At 50.3% G+C, this 13174-nt stretch overlaps 1 protein-coding gene across 1 annotated transcript; it reads right to left on the reverse strand.

Annotated features, from left to right (window-relative positions):
• Positions 1-5841: 5841 nt before the first annotated feature.
• Positions 5842-9122, reverse strand: SPINK4 (serine peptidase inhibitor Kazal type 4). The gene is made up of 4 exons (XM_074856598.1): positions 8958-9122; positions 7940-7974; positions 7499-7611; positions 5842-6013 (listed from the first exon to the last, which is right to left on the reverse strand). The coding sequence occupies exons 1-4, from the start codon at positions 9016-9018 to the stop codon at positions 5968-5970; spliced, it is 255 nt and encodes an 84-aa protein (XP_074712699.1). The 5' UTR covers positions 9019-9122; the 3' UTR covers positions 5842-5967.
• Positions 9123-13174: the final 4052 nt, after the last annotated feature.

Here is a 13174-nt window from a genome sequence, read left to right on the forward strand (position 1 = left end):
GTAAAACCACTGGGAAGACCCAGCTGGTCCCTTGCTCCCACAGGAAGGTATCCTTTAGTCATTGTTCCTAGCTCCCTGTTGCCCATTGCAGCCCCAGACCTGCACAGCATGTAGGCTCACGCAGCCTCTGTAGGACCATCTTAGGGACCAGTATAGCTGCACAGGGGAAGCTCCGCTTGGCACAATGACTTCAATCCTGAGATCCTGCTCCCTGCTCTGTGGTGTGCATGGCTGGGACCCCATGTCAGTCTGCCTCAGTTTCCTGCATGGGAGATGAGTTGGCAACCCTGGTCTCCTCTGCAAACTGCATTCAAAGTTTCTCATGACACGATAGTGCAGAAATGCTTATTATACCTGTGTGTAACAACTCTGCTGGACCAGGGACACGTCATTGCTTCAGTCAGTTTCTAACACCGTGCCAGAGTATTTGGGATTCAGCTTCTACCAGCACTTTTCTCCATGAAATACTCAACTGCTTATGCTCTGATGAGGAGCTAGTGCCCCTAACATCCCCACCCCACTCCCTGGTGATTTCAAAGTGACTCCAAGGTTGATAGAAGAACCCAACAATGTGGCTACCCCCAGGTCCTCTGCAAATTGCCTGCCTTTCATGGCAGGGATGATCCCACCACCTTGTGCAGTTCCAAGACTTGCCCTGGAGCAGAGCAGCTCCTCAGGGGTGAGCAGATCTGGCCTGCCTCCAGTCTTTGCCAGGCTTTTTTTTTTTTTTTAATGTACAGGCTTCACTTTCTGCAGCTTCTCTCTCTAGGTCCCTGTAAGCTCCAGAGTTTGAAATTTTGTGCATGTGGGTTTCTTAACATGTAACTTGGAGGTCTGTGGTCATCTCTGTTGCCTTTGTGCTTATCCCTTGAGTTACCACTTCACTCTAGGGCTCCTCCCCTGTGTCCACAGCAGATTACATGGTACCTCCAGAGAGGTGGGGCAGGTTTAACAGCCCCAAAAGAAGCAGCAGGGTGGTGGCAGAAGAGCAGATATGGGAAGGCTCTGATACAGAAGGGTGGGCCAGGAACATGGATGGCATAAAGAGATGTGAGGCTTCTATGTCATTCACAGGGGAGTTTCTTGTAGCTCACAAGTGAAAGCAAGGTATCCCATGCTGGTGAGGGTGTCAGTGTTCCAGCACTGTGTGATGTTGCATGGCCCTGGGATGCAGACATCCTGAAAACTGTATCTTGCAGGATGCTCTACTATGCAAAGACAGTGCTTGGGGAGAAAGAAAACATATCACACCTTGAATACTGTGTTGAGTTTTGGGCCCCCCACTACAAGAAAGACATTGAGGTGCTGGAGTGTGTCCAAAGAAGAGCAATGAAGCTGGTGAAGGATTTAGAGCACAAGTCCTCTGAGGAGCGGCTGAGGGAGCTGGGGTTGTTTAGTCTGGAGAAAAGGAGGCTGAAAGGACACCCTATCACTCTCTACAACTATCTGAAAGGAGGTTGTAAAGAGGTGAGGGTTGGTGTCTTTTCCCAACTAACAAGGGATAGCACAAGAGGAAACCACCTCAAGTTGAAGCAGTTAGATTGGATTTTGGGAAAAACTTCTTCACTGGAAGGGTTCTCAAGCACTAGAAGAGGCTGCCCAGGGAAGTGCTTGAGTCACCATCTCTGGAGTATTTAAAAGACATGTAGATGTGGTGCTTAGGGACATGGTTTAGTGGTGCACTTGGTACTGTTAGGTTAACAATTGGACTCGATGGTGTTCAGGGTCTTTTCCAACATAAATTAATCTATTCTATGATTCTGTATGTCTGGCCATAGGGGGACATCACAACCGGAAGAACTCTCACAAAGAGCTTAACATATTCTGGGTTGTTTGGAGGGTGGAAATCCCTGGGTGTTTCAAGGCTCCATGGGAAATGGATGCATACTCAGTCTGTGGCTAACTCAGCTTCTCATGCCTTCCATCTACTCAGTCACTCCAAAGCCTGGTGAGGTCTGATAAATGACTCTTGACTCAGCAAAAAATTGCCATATGACACTGTAGAGCTAGTACTGTGAATGTTTCTCCATTTCTGCCATCTTCTAACTGTGTAGAAACCAATAGATTTGTAAACAATGTTTGTAAAAGAGTCACTGCCCTCAGAGTCTTTAGAGGTGCTTAATGGAATAGATGGGCTTAAAAAGCTTACAGAGCCTGTGCTTCCATCTCTCAAGACTGAAATCTCTGTAGAGATCTGGCTCTTGTGTGTGAATTTAAATTCCAAGGAAGTGATTTTGTTATCCCATGGGAAGGCTTTGGTGATGGGTAATAGCTCCAGCCCCTAGTTTCAAGTTGTGTCTACTCTGAAAGGACTGAGTGACAGAGACTTGCCCACAATGCCAGGGACACTGGGTGCATTTTAGAGCCCAGTATTCCCTCCCTGTCCCCTACCAGCACCAGCAACACATCAGACTCTTCTTCTCCAGCAAAGCTCTGTAGCAGATGTGACCAAAGCTACATCCCCTTTGCTATGAATGAATTTGTGCAGGTAGGTCAACTTCCTGGCTAGTCTCAGTTGTATGAACTGTTGTAGCTGGAGGCCTTACAGTGTGATAGGCACTGCTTCCCTCCCTTTTCTCTCCAAATTTCGATTCAGCTAGCCCTGGGCCACCTTCACTGATGCATCCAGTTTCCTAGGTGAAGACCTGGAGGACCTCAACCATGTGTCCAGAAACCTGAGCAGCTCCAGTGTCAGACTCCTCGAGTGTCACTGGAGCTGCTTGGTAGGGGAACACCCCCAACCTTGGGTACTTCTCACCGTGCCAGTCCCCCACACAGCTTTCACTACCCGAAAGCCCTGGGAATGCTTTGTCCAAGGTACAGCTGGACCTAGGGCTGGATCGTGCCACCAGGCCTGTGCCCTGGCACTGCTGGGACTGCTGTCACTGCAGATACAGCAACACCAGGCTTTGAATCTATGTATAAGTCAAAGCTCTTTACAAGCCTCAGTGGCATCTTTGTTTAGTCCTGTCTGGCATTGCTACTGCAAGGCAATATCCAGAAACCGCAGTTGTGGATGCAGCCCTGAACCAGAGGTTATTTGGTGGATCCCCATGATAAGCTGGGGGAACTACACCGCTGTCACTGTAGCAGGGTGTCAGGGCACTTCTTCCAGTTTTGTCTTGCATGGCAACAACACAGAAGTAATTTTCAGGCTTGTCCTTCACTCCCTGACTTGAGGCAGGTTCGGGTGCAGCTTGCCTGGTTGCAACATGCTTCTCTGGGAGCAGGACTACCAATATAACTCTGTGTGACGAACTATGGTGCCTCTAAAAGCAGATAATCCCTTCCTTCCCTGCCTTGACTGAAGCATGAAAAGATGGGAAACAGATGGGTAAATTCAACAGGCAAAACTGTATGCAAATGTGCAAATCCATGTGTGTACCCCCTGTCACAGACCAGTGCATCGCAGGCGTCTTGCTGTCCGCCAGCTGAGTCTCACCTGACCTTGATGGACACAGATCTGCCAGGCTTCAGAGTCAGGGTCTCTGCACCAGACTGGATCCAGCCATCCTGCACCAGCCCCTGAGGTCTGTGGCAGTGTTATATCAAAGGGAGTTAGATCAAACTCCCTTTGCCTCTCCTCAGTATGCCACTTGCCCTTGACATGTGTGAAATAAACAGGCAAATCCACCAGTCCTTGAGGAGAATGGTATTGCTGAATTCTCTGTGTTTAGTGTCAACACTGACCCTGTTCTGAAGCTGCCCACACTTTGACCTTGCAGGTCTGGCCCACAAGTGCATGCTTTAGCAGTTTCTGAAAAAATACTCCACATTGTACTGGAGCGATGCAGTTTCCCTCTTCAGAAGAGCCCCTGAATTGTGTGTGTTGGTTGTTCCTGGCCTCTGCAAATAAATAGACGTGGCTCTTGGGGATACACAGTGAGGGGCTGCAACTGCTCTGCCTATGCGGCTAAAGTCACCGCGTGGGGCTGAGATGCTGGTACTCCCCTTAGGGAGTTATGCACCATGTTATGCACCATGCTATGCTGGGCATAACCATCCCCTCAGCCCTGTCAGAGAGCTGGGACAGAGCTGCCTGAATACATCCTGCTGGTGGCTGAGTTGGCAGCAGCGGAAGCAGAAAACCCCAAGGGGGACATGAGCAATGCATTTGTGTTGTTCACGATGGAAGTGGTTTTGGAGGTGATAACCCCACCAAAGCCCTTCTCTCCAGGACAGGGGAGACACCATCTGAAGGTATGCACAGGAGGACTGGCAATGTAGAGAGCAACATTCAGCCAGACCACCTCTCCCTCGCTACCTGAGGACTGGAAGGGGGCAAATAGGTTTGCACAGCCCTGGGACAAATGGGCAGACGGTGTAATAGCAGAAGTTGTGGACAGGTGGGCAAGCTGTGTCCCCTCCTCTGCAGAAGTAGAAAGGGTTGGGGAAGGAAAACATGGATGAACAATGCTCTGGACAACTCTGAGCAACCAGCCAGGCTAGGACTTTTCAGCCTGGGTAAGAGCTTCTAATGAGAGAAAAGCTTTTAATGACAGAAGTCACCTCTGGGTCAAAAACCAGTGGACGCCGGTTCAGATGGATCTCCCCTCTGACGAAGCATGGCTGTTTCATGCTCCTCAATACTATTTCCAGCTGCAGCATTAAATCTATCAGCAATGGCTTTGTCATGCATTATGGTGCTGCGGTGTCCCACCTGGTAGTTCCAGAAAGGTGCAGAACTGGATGAGGTGTGTGGGGATGGATCACACAACCAGCAGGCCAAGCACAGTAGCCATGACACTGGCACAACTCCCAGACTTACAGGGTGGTCACTGACTTCAGGGAGTCGCTTGACCATATGATGCACCCCAGACCCTTACCCAGATGCCTGCAAATGAGTCATGTGAGTATAATAGCAAATCAGAGCAGTGTGAGTGAGACAGACCTGTCCTTGGAGGGTTTCAATTCACACTGAAGCACTTTTCAAAGCTGATCAGAAAACTCAACCAGTCATTCTGTAGAAGTACAACATCTGATGCAGGACTGAATGAATTGAAGAGGCAAATCCTGGATTAGCCAGTGCCCTCCGATCTCTGCCACTATGAGCTGTAAAACTTGCATACCCAAGTTGTGCAACCTCATTACAGGTATTTTGTGAAAGTGCAGTTGTGTTCCATCTGGTAGAAGTGGGAGACGGAAGAGCAGAGGGAACCCCAAGGACTGCTGATGCACACTTACATTATTACCTTGGTTGGACTGTGCCCTGCCACAGTCCCAAGGATAGCCCTGACACCAGGAGAAACTGAGACCCGAAATTTGGCAACCGGCTGGGAACCTGCAGTTCCTGGGGAGCATTTTTGGGTAATTAATTAATTTCTGGGTAATTAATTCAGTTTGGAGGTTGCTCTCATGTGCTGGAGCAGAGATCCAGGGTCCCTTGCATTCAGGGTCTCCACTTGGGCTCTTTCCATGCTCCCATGTGTTATATGGGCTAATTCCTGTTGTGAAAGGCTCTTGGATAAAGAGCTGAGTAACATCTAATATGAGAAGTGCGAATGTTACTATTTTAAATTTACATCAGCTCTAGAAGCCGTAGTGTTTACTAGGGAGTCAGGGCTTTGTCCTCTCCCATGCTGAAGAAACTTTACTTCTCCTTCCCTTAATTGCCTCCTACAGAAAAAAACCTGCACTTGTTCAGCACCTTCTTCACTGGGATCTGTGTGTTTCTTGCTGCTCCCATGTGAACTTTCTCACAGGAACATGGGTGAAATAATACAGTTGCAGAGGCCTGGTTTGTGATGTGTATTTGAAATTAATCTTTTCACTACGCTTTTAGTAACCCTTTGTGGCTTGTGTTGTTTTCCCTCAACCTTGCATAAAATAATGTTGATGAAATAAGATTCTGCATGTCATTTTATTATTCACTATCTCTAACTTTAATGTACAATCAGCACAGAGCACACAGGATTAATTAGTCACCTGTTTCTAGGCTCAGGAATGCTACCAGAAAGTTCAGATATCTTAACACTCTCCATCTTTCAAAATCCAGATGTCTTGCCTGGTTTTCCTAGAGTAACAGAAAAAAGAGTAAGAGCTCAAAAAAATACTCCTGAGTCATACTTTGTCTCCTGTCCAGCCCATAGAATGGAGCTGACTATTACAAAATTGGCTTGTTCATTTTCCTGTCTAAAAATCTGAGGTGACTGCAAGCCATCCTAGCCCATAGATGTCCCCTCCCCTGGCGTGCAGCTCTGGTGGTGGGTCTCCTGCGCAACCTGCTCACAGCAAGGCTATCCCCAGTGTGAGGTTAAGGTGGCATGGCTCTGTCTGAGCCCTAACCACATCCCCCCAAGGATGGAGACCTCCAGTATCTCTATGGCACACCACCCTCCCGAGGAAGGGATTTCCCTTGTGTCCAACTTGTACCCTCTGGCGCTGTTGCTTGTGGCTGTTGCCCCATGTTGCATCACCTGCTGCCACCAAGAAGAGAGTGGCTCCATCCCATTTGCAACCATAGGCTGCTGCTAGATCCCCCCCAAGCCTCCCCTTCTCCAGACTAGCCAGACTCAGCTCCTCCGCACATTCTTGCCTTGCAGCTTCCCTTGACAAACTGGTCATCCCTCTCCTCCTGCAGCTCAGCACACACTTTGTGTTATTTGCCATGCAACTGCACTGCTGACATGTGTTCAACCTGATCTTCACCTTTGGTCCCTTTCTAGCAGGAACTCCTGCTCAAACAGTCAATTCCCAACCCAGATAAAATCACTGCCCCAAAGCAACCTTTGTGCTTCTCATGAGGTCCCTGTTACCCTAGTTCTCAAGTTTATGATGGCACCTTTGGTTTGAATTTCTGCCAAAAGAGCTGTGTGGCACATAACTGGGCATCTGCATTCACAGAAGTCCCTTTGAAGGACTTAGTGGTGCTATTTGACTGTCCAGGCTAGATGCCTAGTTGACCTTTTTGCCCATTTAAATTCAACTCTCCCTTTGCTAATTGTAGGCAACAGATGGTGGGACCTTCTCCCATCCTCTACAGAGCATCTGGTTTGTTGTCAGCTTGCAGACACTCATGTTGGAGTGTCTCCTGGCCATGGACTCCTGACCTCACCTTTTGAATCTGCTGATCATGCAGCCACAGGGTGGTCTGATTTAGCATGCTGATCCATTAGATGAATATTCAGCTCTTCTGTGGGATTAGCCTTCTGCCAACACAATGAGCTAAATCCCTCAGCCTGCAGCTGCACAGTAGTCACTAAATGTGGTGCCAAGGATAGGGCAGGAACCTGCAGACAAGGGCTGGGGGCATGCCTGCACCTATCTGCAGGCACTGCCAGCAGAGGAGGGTGAAGTCACAGGTTTCACAGCCCAGCGCCTGGCTCAACTGACATGAAAAAGTCCTCTTCTACTTTGCTAGCAGTTAACACACGTGCTTCCCGTCTGCCATGGCTTTCCCCAGGCACAGGGGAGCCTGAATGACAATATTTCACAAGTGCCCAGTTTCAAACGTCCAAAATTATACCCCTGAAGGTCTCTGCCAAGGTCATGAGCTTACATTTGCTGCACACAGAGCTGGCATTCACTGGCGTAGGTGTTCCCGTCAGTTCCACAGACAGGCAAGTACAGGAGGGGGCAGGCCTGCAGCTCGACCATGTCTCCACACACCGGCTGGAAAGGAGAAACCACAGCACGTATTTCAGTGCCAGCAGCATCCATGTCTTCCTCCCACAGCACTGCTGCAGGTGCAAGTGCCACTGGTGACCTGTTTCCCTCTGCCCCAGACAGAGCAGGGCATGCACACAGAGTGGGAGAGCAGGGAGCAGAGGCCACCATGTCCCTCTGTGGGACTCATAACCTGGTCTTTGATGCCAGTTTGATGCTGGAGCGCCAGTACCCATAAGGCTGGTGATGATTGCGGGGAACAGCCTTCCTCCCAGGCATGACAGGCACTAAATCCCATCTCAAGCCATCAACAAGGAAAACAGAAACCTCTTACCCTTCTCAGGCCATTCCTTTCATTCAGCTCTGCTCCTGAAACAGAGCAGAGACCTGTGAGTGTGGCACACATGTGACTGGTACCAGGAGCACAAGGCATCAACAGAGGGTCACATCCAAACTAAGGGGAAGACAGGGTTGCTCAGAGCCCATTCAGCACCTGGATCAGTTTGCTGCATGCCACCCCCACAACCCTCCCAACAGCACAGTGCACAGCCTCTGTCTACAGCTGAGCCAGCTGAGACAAAGCTGGGAATACCCCATGCCCGTCCCCTAATCCCTCTCCTAACAGCCCTCTCTCCCATTCTCTGGACAAGGAGCTCCAGAGAGCATCCAACACATTCCAGGAAATGTGAACTCATGCAGTGCTGCATGGGGACATGGGGTATCTTCAGAGGGCTGAGGCTGGGTGACGCTGCACAGCTGGACAACAGCCACCCCCAGGGAGAGCTGCATTTGGTGGGTTCCTTTCCTGCAGTCAGGCAGAGCAGTAGCAACAGTTCACAGCCTGTCTGTGCAGTGCATGAATGTCCTGGGAGCATGAGGGCTCGCAGGTTACTGCAGGACCACCACTACATGCACCTAGGTAGCACCAGTTTTACAGAGCCTACAAATAACGGCTTCCCACATGAATATGATGAGCACACAGTGCTCTTGCAAAGACCTACATGTCTTCATGGAGGCATGAATGACAGTAGCTGACATCCCAGTGTATGTGCTGTCCTCCCAGATCCTGGTTCCCGTTTGCATTTTGGGCTGTCCCCTGTCCCATCCCTCTCCCGAGTGCAACACAGTTGATGAACCAGTCTGTAACCCTTTGCCCCGAACTGCTAATAAGGCATGGTGTATTTGCTCCAGTCCTTCTTCCCCACCACACTGCCAGTGTGTTTACTTGCCCTCTTCACCTGCTCTCCAAACCACAGGTTTTGGTTCTTTTTCCCCTCCCACCCATTTTTGGTCCCTCCGTGGTTCCCAACCCACCACCAAAGATCCGGCTGCCAACAGCAGAGCAGGCTTACCACCAGCAGCAATGAAAGTCACCAGTGCTGCCACCACCACAAGCAGCTCCCTCGCAGGCATGGTCAGTGCAGGCGCACACGCTCGTGCACCTCGCTCCACTCATGGCTGCCTTTATAGACGAGGGCACTGGCTTATCTCAGGAGGGCTGGGAAAAGCAGCATTTTAAGCAGTGTTTGATCTGCCCTGGGAACAGCTGGACTGTGCACCCAGAGAGATCACTTGTGCACTCTTGTGCAACTGATAAGACACCCCAGTGCCACTTGCCAGCTGGAGACTGCTTTACAATCCCTTTGCACTGTAGTCTTGGTTGGGCAATGCTGCTCTTCTCTGGTCCAGCCAGCCAGCTTACCTCTGGGTGTATCTTGCCTGAACCAGCCTTCCAGCTTTACAGCTGCTGTTCCTCATACATGACAGGTATCTCCATCTGGGTTGGGAGACTTCACATGGAAAAGCCAGGAAATTCAGACTGATTTCAGTGACTGCACTGTGGCCTGAGCATTATTTCATGAGACCCAGCCAGGAAGATACTCAGCTGCCTGACTCAATGGACACGACCCCAGGAAGGGGATCTCAAACACAGGAGGCCTGTCATCATGCTGCAGCAAGCTCACTCCATCACTGAGTGGGATGGGACAGGCTGGGGGTGCAGGGGGGCTTGAGAGAACAAAATTCAGCTGAGTGGGAGCAGGGAGCTGCAGGTGCAGCTGCTGCCTGTGCTCCTCTATCCATTGTCATGGTCAGTTTAATACTTTGCTCTCTTCACCAGCTTGGACACATAAACCGTTGAGCTGAGATCAACAGAGCAAAATGATCTTCATCATAAGATTCAGTGTGATGGAAGGGGGCTGTGTGCATGGGTACTCAGTTTAAATACACAGAGGTGGCACATACAGCAGGGAGGGGACAGAGAGGCTGGAGAAGATCCTCAGTGGTAAGAGACACCAACTCTTCAGTGAAGGACTTCTCAGTAAGCATGACCACCCCAGAAGATCCCATCTGCTTTGCCTACAAGACTGGACTCTTGACATCAGTCTTTCCATGTGAGCATCCTCGTCACCTCTTTCTGAGAAGCTGAATTTTCCACATCCATCCCCACCTTCCTCTGGTCAATCAAAATCAGCTGGTGAAGGGTGAAGGATAGAAAAGAGAACCACCGGGCAGAAAGTCAGTGTCATAGCTGAAGACCAGTGTTGACTAAAAACTCCTCTGGGACAGACTTGCTGAGATGAAGTCTGGACCAGAAGAGACAGAGAGTCTCCTTCACCTTGGGAGCGGGGGTGAGATGCTGTGTGTGCAAGGGGCAGGCAGTGTCTAGGTGTCCTACAGAAACCACCAGCAGGCTGGGAGAGCTCCAGACACCCACAGCATGCACATTTGCACTTGCTGAGGAGCTGACCATGACTGTGCTCAGGAGATTTCTTCCCCACAGTCTTACCTGAGGCTTAGGGAGGTATACACTGGCCCTGGCTGGCTGAAACAAGAGGGAATAGCTTAGTGAGCATCCCCCATGGCCAGAGGGGTACAGGCCCTGCACAAGGCTGCCTCCATTCTTGCCCTTGGGAGGTCTTTCCACCCAGCTCAGCAGGGTTGTGACCAGATTTTGGGAAGGGGAAAGGTGACCAGTTCAGGGATCTCCTTGCAGAACCATTCCTCTGCTCTGCCAAGGCAACTATGTACATGTTTTATATTCCCTCTTCATGGAGTTTACACAGTTCAATAACCTTTGGCTTTTATTATTATTCCACTTTGGAAATCCCTCAACTAAAGTAAATATTTAACTGCATTAGCAGTTGTTTCTGAGGCACATGGAGGCTTGTTGGTCTTGTTTAGTCTAGTACAGGGGAAGCCAAGGGGGGATCTGATAGCAGCCTACAGCTGCTGGAAGGGCAGTTCTTGGTAGTGCCAGATGACAGAATAAAAAAGCAACAGGGACAAACTGCAGCCCTGAGATGTTCAGGCCAGGAGTTAGGAAAGAAGTCTGACCCCAGAAGGTGAGCAACCCAGATCAGCAGGGAGGTGGGAGATCTCCATCCTCAGTGGGCCATGTACAAAGCCATGGATGCCCTGACCAAGCCCTGCTATGCACCAGGGGACACAGCAGCTCTCACTGTCTGGCACACGTGGGTGTACTTTCTCAGGCACCCACCTTGCAAATCTTGTCCCAGCCAACAGTCAACTATGTGGACAACATGGGGCCACCTCCTACAAGCTGCTCCCACACCAACACGCAGCACAGCATTGGATGAGGGCTATCATGGGTCTTTATATTCTTCCTCAAATTTTTTACTACCAAAAACTACCAAATGCTGATCATAATGCCTCAGTTGCCACCACTGCAGAGAACCATGATCTGCTGCCAGCCCTGAACATGGTCTGTCTCTTTGTGTCATGCTGGTGCCACTGCAGGACCAATGGGCTGGGGCTGTGCAGCTGGGGCATGTTGCATGCACCAGATCACTCTCCTTGGATGGAGGGCAGCAGGAAATGTCTGCATCTCCTCTGTGCTGGAGGCAGCAGGTCATGTGGTGCTGTGGAAAAGCTGTTGGCTGATACAAGGCTTGATCTTCCTCCACCTGGTTCCTCAGTGGTATTCAAACACCACTGCCTTCACAAAGCAAATTAAAATGACACACTAAGAGATGATAAAGGGGAAATCACCTCTTGAAAACTGGTTTTGTCTTTTCCTGCTTTTCTCTCAAACACAGGCTTACAGACCCTGATGAAAGTCCTGCTTACTGTCCCCCTTGAAGAACAGGTGGGGAAATTCTTCCTTGGGTGGAACAGGAGGTTTTCTGGTGGCTCTTTGCCCTCACATTGGCCACGTAGCTCCAGCTAGGTCTGAGATAGTCATGCATTTGAGCCTGGGCTTTCCTCCTCTGTGTTGCAGATACCACAAAGAGGGGCACCCTTCTGCTGTTCCCAGTAGGTTCCCAGCACTCACACATTCACCAGCACCCACCCACTGGTGTCCACACAGCCCACCCGGTATTGTTCGTTGCATCGCATGTCGCATTTTGAGCCCTTATCATGCCTGTGCTTCCCAGGTGACTGCAGTGCTGTTTACATGCTGTCCACGTGACTGGGCACAGATGGCAGGAGGCTAAGCTGGATTGCATCACATCGCTCTTGCTCCACTTGCTCTTGCCTGGTGGCTTTATCTGCGGTGTGGCCTTGGTGTCGTCACCGCTCCACCCAGCACCTGCCAGTTCCTTGCTGTTATCTGTTGCCTTTCCTGGATTTCATGGCTGTTGTCAGCCTCACAGCTTGCTGCACTTGCACCGATATTTTAACTCCTGTTCTGCTGCTCCTCCCAGGGCTTTTGCATACCAGCAATACCAGGGACCCACAAACACCACAGTACCCTGGGAGCAGAGCGCTGCCTTGCTGGTGCAGCTCAAGCTCAGAGCCCACAGTCTATCGTCCGGCTGCACAAGAGGTCAAGTCATAAAGAGAAGAACGAGTACCACACTCATTTTCATCCTTAGCTCCCTCCCTGCCTCCGGATGATTTTTACAGAGACGATGATAGCCTCTCTTCTGCCTCTCTGCTCATCCTGAGGTCTCCCCATGAGTAAGAAGGAGAAAGAACAATTTGTTCTCTTTTGCATGCAAAAAAAAGCAGAGATGTAGGTGACCAGAGGTTTTCCTTTGGATATAAGGGGAGCCAAAACCTCACATCTGATGAGGCATCCCTGCGTAACCAGGGCAGGGATCAGCCATCACCACTTCCTGGCAGTTTCGTCAGAGTTTCTGGATCTGGAGCACACCTTTGGCTGCCTCCCTCCTCTCTTTATTACTGTGGGTAAATACTCCCACGTGGCAGGCAGTGAGTAATGCTCATTATCTCTTTGATGATTCAAAAATTTCCCAGTGACACCGTCGGCTGTGAGAGCACAAGACAGGGTGAATACATGGACAAGTCTTCCTGCCTGCTGACACTCCCACCAGCATAGGGGACAGGGCCAAGATGGCATTGATCTGGAGAAGATCAGAGCTTCCCACTAAGCCAGGCTGTGTGCTGGATCTCAGAGGTGCAGCAGACTAGAGCAACACCAATTGCACACCTTTTTCCCCTGCTTCAGCTGTCTGCTGGAGTCACTGTAGCTGGGCAGAAGTTGCTGTGGCTCACCCTAATCCAAGTACACCTACCTCTCTCCTTCCTTGGATTTGCCTCTGCCTGTTCAGACCTCTGGACTGCAAGGCACACTTTGAATGCA

The sequence above is a fragment of the Strix uralensis genome, chromosome Z (genome assembly GCF_047716275.1).
Source record: "Strix uralensis isolate ZFMK-TIS-50842 chromosome Z, bStrUra1, whole genome shotgun sequence".
NCBI lineage: Eukaryota > Metazoa > Chordata > Aves > Strigiformes > Strigidae > Strix > Strix uralensis.

What these genes read in the sequence shown, in the direction of transcription:
- SPINK4 (XM_074856598.1), bottom strand. Translation starts at nt 9,018, where the DNA reads ATGCCTGCGAGGGAGCTGCTTGTGGTGGTGGCAGCACTGGTGACTTTC. An exon ending in AAAGGAATGGCCTGAGAAGG is followed by an intron (nt 7,612 to 7,939) that starts GTAAGAGGTTTC and finishes TCTCCTTTCCAG; the next exon opens with CCGGTGTGTGGAGACATGGT. An exon ending in CAGCTCTGTGTGCAGCAAAT is followed by an intron (nt 6,014 to 7,498) that starts GTAAGCTCATGA and finishes CTGTTACTCTAG; the next exon opens with GAAAACCAGGCAAGACATCT.